This window comes from Achroia grisella, unplaced genomic scaffold (genome assembly GCF_030625045.1).
Source record: "Achroia grisella isolate CSIRO2021 unplaced genomic scaffold, CSIRO_AGI_Agris_v1 utg841, whole genome shotgun sequence".
NCBI classification, from domain to species: Eukaryota; Metazoa; Arthropoda; class Insecta; order Lepidoptera; family Pyralidae; genus Achroia; species Achroia grisella.
In genome coordinates, this window is record NW_026713039.1 from 463,840 (window position 1) to 482,253 (window position 18,414).

Consider the following 18,414-nt stretch of genomic DNA (forward strand, 5'->3'; position numbering starts at 1 on the left):
TTTTTTTTTTTTTTTACTAAAATTAGTATTAGATTGTGGTTAATTTGGTTTAATTGTAATGCATGCTGCATGCTGGTGTTGGTGTCTCATTACGGTTGGAGATTAATTTACTTAATGAAATAATCGACTAATCAACAAGTAACATTGCAGCTACGAGACCCGCCTGTACGACACGCCGCGGCCGGCTAACGAGTACAAATCTGAAGAGAGCCACTTTGAATCCAGTCATTATCAAAAAGAACAAAGATCCAACTACGATACACCCAAACAATCACCTTTGAGCCCTAAATTCAATGCCAGAGAGTTGAAATTTGAAGATAAACCAGAATCTGTATATTCGACGCTCAAAAAGCCGAGCACACCGAAATCTCCTTTCGATGGTATAGGTCAAAGTTTCACAGAGCATCAGAAGTCCACAGAAGCAATTCCAGGCGGGACGAAACAATCCGAGTATACTATTAAGAGTGAATCGTATCACACGTACCCTAAAGTGGTCAAAACAGAGACACGAGAAGAAATCAAATCGCCCTTCACAACGTCCACGCCGTCCAAATTCGAGAAATCCGATTTCAGCCAATTCAGCGAGATCGGCAAAACTTCAACGGAATTGGTCAAAGCGGCCACCCCGGACTACGATAGGATTTCGTCGCCGTACGGTAAAGAAACTTACAGCTACGGTGGGCCGAATTACATGGAGGAAACTACCACAGAAGTGAAAGAGATACCGAACGGAACACAGAAAGTAACGACAACAAAAATCTACAGTTCCAGCCCAGTAACAATAACGAGTACTAATACGAAATACGAGCCGATAAAACTCGAAGGCATCGACGAACTATCCAAGTCATTCGATAACGATTCTAAGTACAGTACAATCGATTCGCGGTTCAACACGCTAGAGTCCAAACTGAGCTCGGACACGAGCCGCTCCTTCATGAGACCGTCCGACTTCCAATCGTCGGATTATCAAGCGACGTCGACGGTGACAAAAGTGAAGAAACCGTCGGAATTGGTGAAGGAAATCGATAACTTGGACAAGAAGTTCTCAAAACAGACCATAAAGTCGGAAACCATCGAGAGGAAATCGGTGATGACGAGCTCGCACAAGTCGGAGACGAGTTCAACGGTGACGAAGAAGTTTGGCAACTTCTAAAGGTTTGATACTTGTTTTGAATGTGTTCAATATGTGATCTGAACTGCGTTTTGTTAAGACATTTAATGACGTTTAATGCTTATATTTTAATGCACGTTTCGACTTAATATATATATTTAAGTATGTTAGAAATTGTGAGTTCTTGTGATTTGAAATGTATATTGAACATTAGTAAAACTAACAAATTTTAAAAACTATTACGATGAATTAACTTCGAATAAATCGATTACTACATTCGTACGCACCTTAACTAGCCTGACAGCAGCTAGCCGTATCGTTTGCCAGGAGAGTGGACGGTAGTGGTCACCATTTACATTCTATTACAGTCCAGAGTACATAAATACGGTACGAGTTAGCACTGCAGTCTTACAACTTCTAACCTAAAATAGGTTTACGAAAGTTTAACGGTTTTATTAATGAATGGCTCATGTTTCTATGTACTATACATGGAATGTATTCAAGATTTTTTTATACACCACTAACGTTACGTACATTTTAAATCACTGAATTAACCAGAGGTGCTATTTTGTTTCATGAACACGCGGTGCCTAATTGTATAATATATACACATAACTTTTTCTATCGTGGTTGATATTTTGAAACGTTTATTGATATTCAGGGGTCGTTATTTTTAACAATTTATATATATATACAAACATAATTTTATAGTTATATATATACGGATTGGTTTAATTGATATTCTAGTGTGTTAATGTTATTGAAAAATAGATTAAATATATGAATAAATAAGACTTAAATTACTAATGTAAGTTAATTATATATTTAGACAAACTGAAATGAACTTAATGTAATTGGATATAGAAATGATATTTATGTTTATATTTTATATTGTATAAGTGTATTAGAAAAAACAACGACCCCTGTAATTGTTTCATACAACAAACTCGTCATTATTAATTTAGATGCTATACATATCGTCGAATAAATAGACAGATGGCAGTAATCAAAATGTACAGTTTTGTCTTGTCTTGTAGGCAAGCATTTAAAGTTTATAAATTTAATTAAATTATATTTTCCCTTTAAAGTTTTATATTTACACACAAGTATTGTATATCATTTTAAAAGTATTTAGATAATGATTAAGACGGCGTGGTTAATTTAATTGACTTATATACAAGGAGGCAATTGTAGCTCCTAATTTTGAAATTTGTCATTTTTCTATTTAATTCACGATATGTTATTTGTTATTACAACAATATTCTTTGTTATAATAGCAAATATTAATAAGTTTATTAAAAATTAAAATATAAAAAAGTATCATATTTATAATATTGGTATAAATAATAATGATTAGAGATATTTATTTATTATAAAATATTATAATTTGTCATCTGGACTTGATATTGAGGAGTTTGTTGCTTATGACATTCGACTATATGCATTATGACTTATATTTAATACCAAACTTGATTCTTGTCAATTCGAAATGCAGAATAAAACGCATTATAATTTTTTTATAGGAATTAAAGAGTGGTATAAGTTTAAATGATAAAAGGACTGATAAGCTTACAAAATTTATATTAATTCTGTAAAATGGCGTGAGATATGTTTTAAATATGATATATATATCGGCAAAATATGGTTGTATTTTTTTATTATTATTATTTAAAAAAAAAAAGAAAATGTAATTATTTGGCTTAAAGAAAATCTCGAGGGTCGTAAAAATATTTAATAAAAAAAAAAATATTGAGATTATTTTTTTAAAATATACATTTAATAAAATATTGAAAGATTTATTTTTAGTTGTTACGTGCAAAGTTCGAAATGACTGCTATCCAATTATTAAAAATATTAAAAAAAAAAAACAAGCCTGTATAAAAAACTTACAAATGTTTTTAAAAAAAAAAGAAATGCAAGACTGTTGAAAAAACATCAAAAAAAATGGGTTAAAAAAATTAAAATTGTTAAATGATTTTGGACTTTAGATCTAAGAATTTAGTGCAGGTTTCGTGTAATGTACATAATGCATGTAGCGGAATGTGATTTATATGCGTCACAAAGTGCTAGCCCCATCGGGGTCCTTATTCACGTTGCCTTCAACTCAAATTGTATTAAATCCCATACAAATTGGGATATTCCTCGTACATACAAACATAATTCATGAATAGAAACTGCTTTATTCAACTTCAATTTGAATAAATATACTTCAAGACACAAATATATGGACGGACTCAGTGATATAGCGGTTTAACACCTTACTGCATAGTCGCAGGTTCGTTTCCCGCATTGTACAAACATTTGTATTCATGAATAATGTATATTTTATCTTAATTTCAACATATAAATGGACGTACAGTTTTTGCCTCGTCGCAATTATATCGTAAGTTAAATAGAAAAATGGCAGAATTCAAAATAAACGTTTTGTTTTTGTCTTCTAGGCAAGCATTTAAAGTTTTTAAATTTAATTTAATTATTTTTTTCCTTTAAAGTTTTAAATTTACACACAAGTATTGTATATCATTTTAAAAGTATTTAGATAATGATTAAGACGGCGTGGTTCATTTAATTGACTTATATACAAGGAGGCTATTCTAGATTCCTATTTTCAAAAATGACATTTTTGTTTTTAATCAACGATATTATATGTGAAGAATAATATATAAAAATGTATGTAATGTTTGTATGTACGGAATTTTTTACCGCGTGTGCCATTTAACTGTCTTTATGTTTGACGACGTGCCTTTAGATAAGTTGAAAAATCTCAACTAGGCTCTGTGTGAGAGAGACAGAATATATATAAATATATAGTCTGTGCAATCCTACAGATTATATATATAGATTTTTTTTTGTCAAGAGGCTAGTGTGTCTAATTAGGCCACTAAAAACATTTTTATATGTTCAAACTTATATATATATATATATATAATTTATACATGTATATATTTTCTCTCACACACAGCCCGTATATATATAAAAATTTGAATGTGCCATTGACAGCCATATACTTTTTAAATATATAATATAGATATATATATATATATTTGTAAATAATTATATTATACAATATATAACATAGTTATATTTAGAATGACTGTAATGTTTGGTGCAATTTCATTCTCACTACTCTATAATAACTACTCGCTAATGTAATTTTAGTGTATAAAATTTAATATCTAACTTACTAAGATATAAAAGTGTAATATAAAAAGTATTTGGCATAATCTTGGATGTTTTAGCGGCAAGTATATATGAAAGCAACCAATTTGTATGATTTATTATATATAACACTTATATGAAACGATTATATTGTTATACTAGCTGATCACGCTATTTCTACCGCGTGGAATTTAACTTTATTTTCCTATAATAAAAGTAGCCTAAGTTACTCCTTATTACATCAGCTACCTGCCAAAAAAAGTCCCGTCAAATTCGGTCCAGCCATTTCAGAGATAGCCGGATCAAACAGACCGACAGACAGACAGACAGACAAAAATTATAAAAAATGTTATTTTGGTATATGTTCCATATTTATATTCATATGCATGTAGCAAAAAACGGTTATTTCAATATTACAAACAGACACTACAATTTTATTTATATGTATAGATATATTATAGATTGTGGAGTTTCTAGAGTGTTCAGTCCTTCGGTTACATCATCATCATCATCATGAACACGAAGCTAGACGGTAGTAGGTGATTAACTACAGTAGTAACCATAAATCTAACAGAATTATAAATATTCTTCCAGTTATTTTGATGAAATTTCAATGAAGAATAACTATTTGAAAATAACTTTTAATTTCTTATAAATAACAATACATACTTGATAGATTGCAAAAAAAAATACAAACAAATATCAAATTCAAAATATCTCTATTACAGACTCTTATGATATGTCAAATCTACCGTCAGTTCGGAATGATATCGAGATGAGAACTGACAAGAAACTCAGCTCGTATTATATTCAAATAAATGTTGTACATGTTTACAATAATACAGATTCATTTAAATTCAAATTTGGGAGAATAGAGTGACCACCAGCATATGCTATTGCAAATTTATCGAAAGGAAATAACCTAATCAGTGGTCGTAACCAAAATTTACTAATAATACTTGTCCATCCCAAGATTATGCAACAATACTTTGCTACCGCTATTAACTTTATTATGGCAGCTTGGTAATGTCTAACAAATCGAGGAATACATTTTCTTATACTTTTGTTTTTTTTTATAGCGAAATAGTAGCAGTGTCCAGAACGCAGGTAGCTTGACGGTACAATGAAATAAGCGTCTTATGTGCTCTTTGCTAAGTATTATAATCGTATAATACACGTTTTAGAGTTGTGATGTGCCTTATTAATTTGCAGCTTACAAATATATACAGTTATATATTCCAATATTTTATATACTATATTACTTATAAAACTTATGTTCATATTTTCAATATATTTATAAGTATTTATGGCAGTTTAATGAACTTAACCTTTCGAACGTTTTGACACAGATCTGTGCACCACTGTTAAATCATAGTGCATTATTTTGATACAGCGCCATCTATTATTTAGTTCCTGTACTTTTGCTGATTTAAAATTCTATATAAAGGAATGCTCTTTCTATATAAATAAACCCGTCTAATTGAAACTGGGATCGAAATTACGACGTTCTAAACCCAGCGGAGTCAGACTAAAGTCATATCTGAACCCTAGCGGTGCCATCACACTAAACTCGTATCCATCAGGCGGGAGTTGACCTTCAGTCCTTTGGTTTGGAGTGCCATCTGCACTCGCCTATCGTCCGGTGATGCCGTAAAGCTTTGTATGTAAGTTCATTAAATTCCCATATATATTTACATGAATATTATATACAGTTAGTATATAGAGATGCCCGCGGAAGCGATTCGTCCACTGAAGGTATTGAAACACCAATTCTGATAGTTCTAGATAATAGTTACATAGTTTAACTTACTACATATATAATATATATATTTTTATGACCTTAAACATATTGTGTAGTTATAAACGCTATGAAATTAAAATATATACACGTAAAGGTTTTTCGTGTGACACAATTTGCTAATTGTTATTTGAAACAGATTGAAATTGACAGTTTTGTGATTATATATGTACCACTAACGACTTTAGCGCAAAATTTTCTACATGAGTACTTTAGTATCATCTGTTTCTAACGTCAGTCAATGCGGTCAGATGCGGCAGTAAAATAATGTACGGGAGGCAAGAAAGAAATAAAGAACTATTTATTCTATTTAAAAATAGAAAACAATATTCTTCAATTAAAAAAAAATACATTTAAATCCTCTAGAATGGAAGAGAATGAGAAGCAACGCGTGTCACATGATAACGTGATGCTTTCTGCTGTTCACGTAGTGGCGTTACAATTTACCATCAAATGAACTGTCCCGCTTGAATCCCATAAAAAAGTATGTAAATATGATTTTTAAAGGGCAAACGTTTGTTAAAACTTTGATCTGAAGAGCCAATAGTGGACTATTGTATAATATATAAAAAGCATATTTCCAATTATGCAGAATTCGAAATGAAAAAAACTTTTAAATATTCTTTATTCCACTTAAATACATTTTATAATAATAATAATAATAATAATCTCAGGACAATTCACACAGCGCCATCTAGACCCAAGTTAAGCCAGCTAAAGCTTGTGTTATGGGTACTAGACAACTGATACAAATACATAGATAATTTTTTTTTTCGTAAATACATACATAATATACATAGAAAACACCCAGACCGATACAAACAATAGTACTCATGAACACAAATGTTTGTGCCGTGCGAGGAATCGAACCCGCGACCATCGGACGTAAAGCGGTGTGTTAGACCGCTAGACCACCGAGGTCGTCATAATTATATTAATTAAGAATAATGTTAACAAAGGTAGACTTATCTCTAAAGAGATCTCTTCCAGTCAACCCAGTACAGCGTGGCGTAGGAAGTGTTGAGTGGGTCAAATTGTGCAAGTGATAATCTTATATATAAAATTCTCGTGTTAATGGATTATTATGAAATTTTATATGCATATTCAGTAGATCTGAGCATCGGCTACTATCTATTTTTCATACCCCTAAGTGGGAAGTGGATATCCTAAGTATATATTTTTAAAATTTTTCGACATATTTTATGTTTTTTTTATTATTTAGGATTGAAAAATACATATAACCCTAAATTTTCACCTACCCCTATTTTTTTATAGTGTTATTAATTTATATGGCAAAACAACGTTTGCCAGTGTTAATTAAAACTTTAACATTCGCTCAAACAACAAAAATATCACTTATTTGAATATTTGAAGCATAAAAAAATATTGAGGTGCTGGTAACTGAGACAGTTAGTCGATACATAATCGCAAATGTATTTGAATCTGTTTCAAATAAGAATTGTAATAATATTACATGATAATAATCTTGTACGGTATGGAGTAAGCAAAAAAAAATTATTTCTTAGTAAGAGCATGCTTCAATTATGAGCGGCGGGTCTACTATAAATTCTAACGTTGATTTCAAACAGTATATTTTATATTATTATTAATAATTATATTAAACTACAACACCGAAGAAATTTGAGAATACAAATGTATAAAAAAAATTTATGCTAGTCTCGTTAACTCAGCTTTTGCTGGTTTTTGACGCTTTCTAGCATTTTGTTTTTATACATTTTGTATAATAATTTTTGTCTTCCGTTTAAAAAAACTTCATTATCATCATAGAGTTGTTTGGTGATTGTCACCTGCAATGACAAATCTATAACCCCATTAAAAGGAGTTATATTAAATTTATATATATATAAAGAACAATAATTATTTATATGTATTTATTTGTCAGAATATAGTCACAATTGTGGTTATTATATAATATAGGTTTCATCCTATTCTCCTGTATCCAGAACTCATATTCTCATGTGGCTTATAAAACCTAAATAGATACAATATTCACTCTATTCACATCTATAGATACACACATATATATTTTATAATACAGTATAAAATAGAAATGATAGCAAAGCAGTGTATATAAAAGAAGAAAAAAATACAGTATATATAAAAATATATATGACCTTCCCTTCTTTTTTATTTATATATGTACCTACACCACAGTGATGTAAAAAAGTAACAAAGGTGTAATCAATAAATTGATATTAACAGTTAGTTCTTTCATTGAAGACTAAATATAGAATAAATATATTGTATAATAAAAGATTAAGAAAAGGCGCGAAATGACGAATTGAATTAGTTTTTATAGTAGACCGGCTGGAACTCTCCAGAAGCGACACATTTGGGCTAAATCGTGTCTTATTAATTAATATAACTTTTATATAAATGTAATAATTATATTTAATCACTTATTAATACTTTATACACTATAATATAAGTAAATTTAGAATAAAATGTAACCATTATAACGTATAATATATATAAACGTGTAGTTTTTGATACATAATTTATAGGTTATACATAGAATATAAGTATTGTATAATCCATAGTACATATGAAACATAATGTCAATATAGAAAACCAAATAAAATTACTAATTATATTGTTTTAATATTAATTTATGATCGGTTTTGATTTATCAACTTTTTGTTAATGACTTTGAGATTTTATTCGCTCTAGTGTAAGGTAGACCGTGTAGGAGTCGTATGATGTAACTTAAATTTGTATGTAATAAACTTAACTAATAGATTTACTGTGGTTTTTTTTTCTTACCTTACCTTATTTTTTTTTTATTGGGTTGTTTGGGCTATTGTCAGATGTGTAGCACCTGTAGCACTGCGACCTACATAGATCTATTGTGCTCGCTACCTTACCTTAAAGAAGTATAATAATAATATTAACCCTGGACAATGGACAATTCATACAGCGCCATCTAGTCCCACGCTAAGCAGAACTTGTGTTATAGGTACTAGACAACTGATATAAATACTTAAATATATATTTTTTTTGTAAATACATACAGAATATATATAGAAAACACCCAGATCGAAACAGCAATCTCAATATTCATGAATACAAATTTCCACCATGTGAGGAATTGAACCCGCGACCATCGGAAGTAAAGCAGCTAAACAAAACCACCAAGACCATTCATGTACGAAATTGCCCACTGAATGGAAAATGTGGCAACTGGATTTGACTACGATTACGACAGCGGTCGTTGTTTTTACTTTATGTTTTTAACACTAAACTTTACTAGTTAGAAATTTACAAAAAATCAATACCAGGTAAAAATGGGGGGTCTACCCAAAACCGAAAAATATGGCAAGGGGTCTACGACACAAGTTTGGGAACCTCTGGTCTAGCCACGCTAAACAGAGCTTGTATTGGTTACTAGATAACTGATATAAAAACTTTCTGCAAATACACACGTATATAGAAAACACATCAAAACAACAATTTTTATATAAAAAAATTGCACCTTGCGAGGAATTGAACCCGCGACCATCGGAAGAAAAGCGGCTAAACTAGACCATTGAGGTCGTCACTTTTTCTTTAATATAAGCATTTGCCCAGAATAGAAAATGGGAGATAGAAGGGGAATTGGTTACGTCCGTAAGGCCTCCTGCCTTAGGGTCTGCTTCATAGTCTGCTGCCTCCTCGGCTTCATAGTCAGTTTACAAGCAGATGGTGAAAATTTATGGTCTCTTAAAAATGTGAATAAATAAAACAGCTCTGTATATATCATTGCGTGTATTAAACTTGATATGACAACATACAAAAGAACACAAATTCAGTCTGCAAATAAACCAGTATTTTGCTACGAATTAACATTTAAGTATAACTGCCTTAATTCGTACGCTCTTTCACGTTCTCCAATCGGGTGCTTTAGCGTCTTCGTCCGCGTGGAATTTAACTTTATTTTTCTAAAATAAAAGTAGCCTAAATTACTCCTTATTACATCAGCTACCTGCCAAAAAAAGCCCCGTCAAAATCGGTCCAGCCATTTCAGAGATTAGCCGGAACAAACAGACAGACAGACAAAAGTTGTAAAAAATGTTATTTATGCAGTAAACAATGGTTATTTCAATATTACAAACAGACATTCCAATTTTATTTGTATGTAGAGATATAGATAAAAATGTTTACAACTCAACATTGTGTCTAGACTGTAAATGTCAAACACCGATTTTCAGTGGATTATCATTGCAAAATGGCGAACGTCTGACTACGAAGCGAAAACAATTGTAGATTTGTTCATAATTTAATAATCTAAATAATAAAAACAATAGAAAAAAATAGTGCATTGCTCTTAAATAAGTATCTAAAAATAAAATCAGTGAAAAAAAAAATGTTAAATGCATTCCTTCAATTCCACTCGCTATCTTTCCCGCGCTAGCTAGTAATTTATAAATATTAAAAAAAATAAAATCAGTGAAAAAAAAATTGTTAAATGCATTCCTTCAATTCCACTCGCTATCTTTCCCGCGCTAGCTAGTAATTTATAAATATTCAAAAAAATAAAATCAGTGAAAAAAAAAATGTTAAATGCATTCCTTCAATTCCACTCGCTATCTTTCCCGCGCTAGCTAGTAATTTATAAATATTAAAAAAAAAAAAATCAGTGAAAAAAAAAATGTTAAATGCATTCCTTCAATTCCACGCGCTGTCTTTCCCGCGCTAGCTAGTAATTTATAAATATTAAAAAAAAAAAATCTGTGAAAAAAAAAATGTTAAATGCATTCCTTCAATTCCACGCGAAGTCTTTCCCGCGCTAAATTCTACGCACTCCTATGCGCACGTGAAAGAACGTGTCAAAGGCAACCTGCCTTTGACATGACAATCTTACATAGTGCATTAGAATTTCTTCAAACACACAATGCAAAGATTGAATAGCGAACGTCTGACTACGATCAAAATGAATTGTAGATTTATAAATCATCATCATCATCGCAGCCCGGAACACGTCCACTGCTGGACACAGGCCTCCCCCAAAGACCTCCACGACGATCGGTCCTGCGCTGCTCGCATCCAATGCCTTCCAGCGATCTTGACCAGATCGTCGGTCCACCTTGCTGGAGGCCTTCCCACGCTTCCGGTCCGTGGTCGCCACTCGAGGACTTACTAATATTTCTGGTATTGTCTCGCTTTCATTATTATCTATTTATCTATTCATATTTTTGGGCAAGGTCACTATTTCACGCGGACGAACGCGGACACAGCTAGTAATTTATAAATCTTCAAAAAAATAAAATCAGTGAACAAAAAAATTGTTAAATCCAATCTTTCACAAATACGCGCGTTGATTTTCCCGCGCTAAATTCTACGCACTCCTATGCGCGCGTGAAAGAACGTGCCAAAGGCAGGTCATGACAATCTTACATAGTGCATAAGTATTACAATAACTTCAAACATACAATGCAAAGTAGTCCAGTAAAATTTTAATTGTGTTTTGTGACTAAACAACAGCAGATAATGAAAAAATTAATAGGACATGTTTTGTGCAGTTTTTTATTCTCTACAACTTTCATTTAAAACATTTTTTCATATTCCTTACCGTTAACGAGTTATTTTGGAAAAGGGCGTTTTTCAAACCCTATTAGTTTTTTCATCCCTTACTCGTCAATTTAAATCAAAATTTCTTTCTGAATATCATTATTCACGTATTTGAAGACTTAATTTTATATATTCAGCCAAAATTGGTCACAACATGGTTTAATTAAAAATTTTACTGGACTGGTTATATTAGTATATATATTTCTGACCAAATAAAGCTAGTATAGTGGCAAACAAGCATACGGCCCATCTGATGGTAAACGGTTACCGTAGCCTATGGACGCCTGAAACACCAGGGGTGTCACCGATCCTATAATTATATACCTGTAATTATATAAGAGTGTGTACAGCCCCCAATACCCTCCCTGGGGCAAGAGGATTGTTAGTAATGTGGACTCATGACTCCATTACTAACAATGTACCATGTCAGATTGACCTCCACGCGGTTCCCCCTGGAAACCATCGTGATAAATTCCTGGTGAGCTTGTCACGATGGGCTAACTGACCTGCCCTCATGTTCATCTTATCATCCTCCACTGGTGCCCCGCCAGCGGATACCGTTAGCGCAGGCGGGTGCACCATTCCATTATCATCCACTAAAAAAGAGAAATACCCTCATCGGATGGATAGGTGATAAACTGCCCAATCACCTCCCTCTACGGGTAGGTAGATGGTGAAAGTTCGTTCCATAATTAAAAAGGGTACAATATGTTTAGGAGTAAGTTACCTCGTATGCACAGATACTTTTGTTTGTTATATTTACTTAAATCTAACAACTACATATCACGGACATGTCACAAACTACGATATCTAAATATATATAACTCAAAGGTGCCTGACATAGTGATCTATCAACGCACAACCCAAACCACTGGACGGATCGGGCTGAAATTTGGCATGCAGGTAGGTGTTATGACGTAGGCATCCGCTAAGAAATGATTTTGATTAATTCTAACCCCCAAGGGGATAAAATAGGGGATGAAAGTTTGTATGAAACTTTGTCAATATTAAACCGATCGGGCTGAGAATTTGCATGCATAAATCTACTATGACGTAGGCATCCCCTAACAAAGGATTTTGATAAATTCCACCCCTTAAGGGGATAAATTAACGCGAGCGAAGCCGCGGGCAAAAGCTAGTTAATATTATAAAGAGGTAAAGTTTGTATATTTGTTTGTTCGGGATAATAACCGATTCTGCTGATCCGATTTTAAAAATTCTTTCACTGTTAGAAAAGTATATTATTCCAGAGTGCTATGGCTATATAACATCACGCTACGACCGATAGGAGCGGAGCAGCTATGATAAATGTTGCAACAAATATTTTGAGTGCGTCCGCTGCGTGAACGGTTAAAGTTACACAAAAAATATGTATTATATATGTATATTTTTTATTTACAAGATCAAATTGTTGTCATTTCGAAATTAAAAAAGCAACTCCGCGACAGTTTCTTACTTTTAAAGTTAACTCACTAATGAGTTAAATGTTAATAAATCAAGCATTTGTGGAAAAATGCCGCCTTTCTACTCCATAAGGAACTTATAGTCTGTTTTTTAATACAGGAGACAAGTTTGACGTTTCCGATGTTGCCAAGTTTTCGCATTTGTAAATAAGGTTGTGGCACTATCAGGAATGTTTGAAAGAAAAAAAATGTTGGTTTGTAGCTTGATACTGTAAAAATTACTATTTGTACGTAAACGACAAAAATGTATTTTTCGATTTTGTATAATAATACGACGACAGTAATGGAAACACTAGTATATGTACGTAAAATTTAAAATTCTGTCATGGAAACGTCATTTAAAGCTTTAAAAGTAATATATTAAAATAAAAGTTTCCGATTAAATAAATCGGTATCCCAGGTACACCACTACCCCGCTGTAGGTGGTAACATTATTTGAAAATTTGACATTAAACCTGTCAATTTAGTCTCCGAGATTAAAACATAGACTATAGTGATATATTAAATACATTATTCATATTTATCTAAAAATATAAACACTATTATTGTGCTATTTTATTACATTTTGACTACAAATATTTAATATTCTCTTATTATATAGGTACATTATATATTTTTCTACGTTAAAACTATTTGAATATATTTCTTTCTACAAATGGTTCCGCCAGAGCCTTTTTGATAACATATTTAGTTGGATTGTAGTTTATTGAACACTCCTAAGTAGTTTTTCATGTATTGTAGTAGATTATTGAACAAGCTTTAGTAGTTTTTAATGTGTTGTAGTAATTTATTGAACATGTTTTAGAAGGTTTTCTATTGTAGCAGTTTATTGAACAAGCTTCAGTAGTTTTTAATGTGTTATAGTAGTTTATTGAACATGTTGTAGTAGGTTTTCTATTGTAGTAGCTTATTGAACATGCCTTAGTAGGTTTTTATGTGTTGTAGTAGTTTATTGAACATGTTTTGGTAGTTTTTCATTTTAAACCAATTTAAAAACATATGATATAATGTTCTTTTAATATTTAATTTAGAGATATCGCCAGCTTGCAAATGCAGTGTATTATTGTTTATTTATCAGAAAAAACACTTTAAAGATTGTAACTATGTTTTAAGTTTAAAAGTGAAGTAGATCTATGTAAAAAGTGTCTCTTATAATATAAAAAGATTTTAAATTACTTTTTATAATACAATGGTGGCAAACAAGCATATGGCTCATCTTATAGTAAACGGTTACGGTAGCCTATGGACGCCTGAAACACCAGGGGTGTCACGTGCGCGTTGCCGACCCTTAAGAAACCTTAATATACCCTTGAAAACCCCATGCTGTAGTCTCTATTAAAAATACATGACATGCGCAAGCAGGCGATATATCAAGCTGGATGACTGATTGATGATTGATGGATGACTGACGACTCTGGGACCATCTAATAACAGTGCTTATAATATTTTTTATACCTAAATAGTGGCAAAGTTCGACTAAAAATAAATCTATAATTATTTAAATAGTTTTAATACAAAATTACACATATCAGATTTTTTAACAATTTGAGATTATTCGTAAGTGGCAACATTTATGGTGTAGCGGTTAAACAAGGTTATAACTTCGAATTCCGGACAATAAAATCTTTTATAATTAGGTACTAGTATGTTTTATTCATAAGTAGCAAGGCTTGTGGTGTAGTAGTAAGACATTGGTTATAGCTTCGAATTCCGGTCAATACATTATTTACTATTATTGCATATTTATGTAGTAGTATGTTTAGATTTAGGGCGATTACATACAGTCGGTTAATCGGCTACTCACGACAAATATAATAATAAAGATAAAATCGCCACAACGGGCACATAATGTGAAATCGACGCAGATTTTGCCCAAAGTCTAAGGTATTTTTTATGGATAATAATGTAATGGTACACCCACCTGCACTAACGGTAAAAAAAATATTAATTCATAAAATTCAGGCTCCCTGACGGGTAACCGACTGTATGTTACCAACCTAAACCTCATCGTTCTTTATTGACTTCAGACTAAAATCAGGGGTATTATTGGAACAATGATATATCCCTGGAACGTTTCTTCTGTAAATTAAACTAAGTTTACCCCCACTATAACTCCAATGTTACCCCTAATTTTAATATCTTCAGTAGGTTTTTTTATGTATTTATATTACAAACTGCATAGTTTAAAACTAGATGGCGCTGTGATATGTTGCTTTTATTTAAATATAATATTCTTTATTCATATTCTCTCAATCCATACATATTTATTCTTGTACATAACACATAATAAATACATTAAAGCCCATATTAAACATTTATTTATTATTTTAGCAAATTAACTACTATTTGTACATGAGTTTGGTCGTTATAATCAGCCCCATTCGCTGTCCGACCCTAATTTACACCAACCTACCGGGGCGACAAGCATACGGCCCGCCGGATGGTGAGCTACTACACATTGGACACAAATTCTAACCTACGTTCTCATTCCTTATAATACAATATATAAATATTTCGTTGTTATTTTATTTATATATCTAAATTATACATCATCCATATGGAAACTATATTAAACATATTTATAATACATTTTTTTTATTTGTAAACCTATAGCCTACATTGGCAATGCTATATGAGCGATGCTATACAATGCTATAAAAAAAACTAAATTCAAAAACAATATGCTAATGAAACTTTAAAATCAATTGTATAATTAATTTTTACGTAAATGGAATGTCAAACAAGGTAAACGACAGATACCAGATATCAGGCGGGCCTGATGGTAAGTGGTATCCGTCGCCTACATAACTGCATAACTGCAGAACAGCACTGCGGACATCACGTTATCATGTGACACCCGTGATACTACTCATGCGTTGTCACTCCAGAGTACTAAGATGTCACGCCTCGTACCCTGTAATTTCACTGCCTAATCTGCACCCTACAACCGAAACAGATTACAAAGCAAGCTGCTTGGCTGAAGGTACACACGCAGACGAGTTTTTTCAAATCTACGTCTAGATAAAAATATAGCATCGCTCGCTCACTAATGACAGTACAACAAAAACTTACTAAATACAAAAAAACTACTAAAATAATACTACTGGCTTTATATACTGGATATGGCAACACTCAATTTTTATACCAAAGTTGGTAGTTTTTTTAAGTAACTGGAATGAAAACGAGCGACGGTACCTGATGGTAACTGGTAACCGTCGCGTATGGGGTCGTTCAAGTATTACGTAAGCACTATAGGAGGGCGAGGGGGGATCTTTGCTTTGCTTATTTTGGATAACAAGGTGGGGGAGTTTAGATGATGATTACGTCATCGGTAGTCATTTACTTTTTTACACGAATGGCAACCCTCACATTGTCTTTGCTAAAAAAACAATACATTAATTGAAAAATGTTTACCTAAGCATGGGTGAGGGGGTAAGAGCTTTGCTTACTTTTGCTGACAAGGGGGATGGGGGGTAAATAATTGTAATAAATCTGCTTACGTAATACTTGAACGATCCGTATAAGAAATAGGGACATCACGTTATCATGTGACAACTCTGATATATGCGTCATTCCCGTGGAATAATATATTGCAGCAGTGTTTTTCAATCTTTTAGATTTCGCGACCCCTTCACAGGTTAAAATATTCTGACGACCCCCTTGTGTCATAGTAAACTAAAGATATAATTCAATAAAAACGCCTATATACGTTAGTTATCAAATATTTGTTTTTATTTTGGTACATTTATATTATATTATATTACCAGCTACTCGCCCCAACTTCGCACTGGTGTACATGTATTATACATATAAACCTTCCTATAGAATCACTCTATCTATTAAAAAAAACCGCTTCAAAATCCGTTGCGTAGTTTTAAAGATTTAAACAGAAATAGGGACGGACAGACAGCGACAGCAACTTTGTTTTATACTATGTAATGATTCACGCGGGCCACACTGTCAGCGACGGCGACGCTGCCACACTGTATTGTCAACAGTGAAATATCACAATAATTTGATTAAACTTTTGAAAAAAAATTATAATGTAAAAACTTGACGTTCATAAGCGGCTAAAATGTCCTACATGAATAAATGATGTTTGAAAAATAAACAATTACATACTTCCCACTATAATTGTGTTTTTGTTGTACATGAATCTCGATCTTTTTCTTTCAGCCGATGACCCCTCAAGTCTTTACTCGGGGGGGTCATTGGCTTCGCGACCTGGATGCAGGGATGATAGGTGCAACAAAACTAAATTTTACAATGTCCCTAAAATTGTCATCATAAAGTACCCTAACGCGGCCGCCATTTTGATTTTTTTCTTTTTAATACTTTTGATATATCCACCACATGGTCATAGAAACATTTCGTCCATACATAGTATTGTGCCACGGTGACTCCTTCTAGTGTTGTTCACTAAGAAAACCGATGTAACGTGTTGCCAGATAATCCTGACAAAAACCCTTAAGGGGACGAGTTTTGACAGTTCATTGTCATTCTTTTGTTTGAAATGTCGAAAAAAATTTTTCCCACTTTTTGGGACTTATCTTCTAAATTAGCCCAAAATCGGGGAAAATTTTCATACCAGGCAATACTAGTCGAGAGTCTCTAGAAGAGATCTTATCAAGGCCTGCACTATTCAAGACTTTATATAAATTTATTTCCAACACTGGGAAGAAATTTTAATATTTTTTTAAGATTTTGTATTTTATGTTGGGCTAAAATGGACTTGTATCCAGAGCCGTAAAATATTAAATAAAAAAAAAAGACATCACGTCTCCCCTAGGGGTCGCGACCCACAGATCGAAAAACACTGCATTGCAGCATCGAAATATGATATTTAGCGATATTTCATTTCAACTACCCAAGTTCATAGTAATATATTTATTTAATTTCTCCCAAAAACTATATGTACTGGTCCCATCTATTTAACGTAACCAAACAAACATAACATGAGATCTTTAACACTAAAAAAGACAGCGTTCTATATTAAATTATAATAACTATTTCTACCATAACGTGCTATTTCTACCATCGATTTCTACTATAACATTTGTTTCTACTATGCTAATTTACACTTATACTGTTATTTTAATTATAAATTTATTGCAGGTTTTGTGTTTATTTTAAAATTACTCTTAGCTAGTGGCGACCCTGTACAAATAGTGTAAGGCGACCTCCTATTGAGTAGTGCAGTATACAAGCGTGTATTACTTTGTCATTACTGGAATGTAGATTTAGTATAGATATATATATACATAACTCAAAGGTGACTGACATAGTGATCTATCAACGCACAGCCCAAACCACTG

At 32.3% G+C, this 18,414-nt stretch overlaps 1 protein-coding gene across 1 annotated transcript in view; it reads left to right on the forward strand.

The window, feature by feature from the left end:
* LOC131852299 (talin-1) overlaps window positions 1-6,679 on the forward strand; it is a 101,544-nt gene extending 94,865 nt beyond the window's left edge. Inside the window, exons 58-59 of the mRNA XM_059202975.1 lie at window positions 151-1,155; window positions 5,350-6,679. Coding sequence (XP_059058958.1) covers window positions 151-1,153 — 1,003 coding nt within the window. The 3' untranslated portion in view covers window positions 1,154-1,155; window positions 5,350-6,679. The remainder of the gene's footprint in view (window positions 1-150; window positions 1,156-5,349) is intronic.
* The last annotated feature ends 11,735 nt before the right edge of the window (window positions 6,680-18,414 follow it).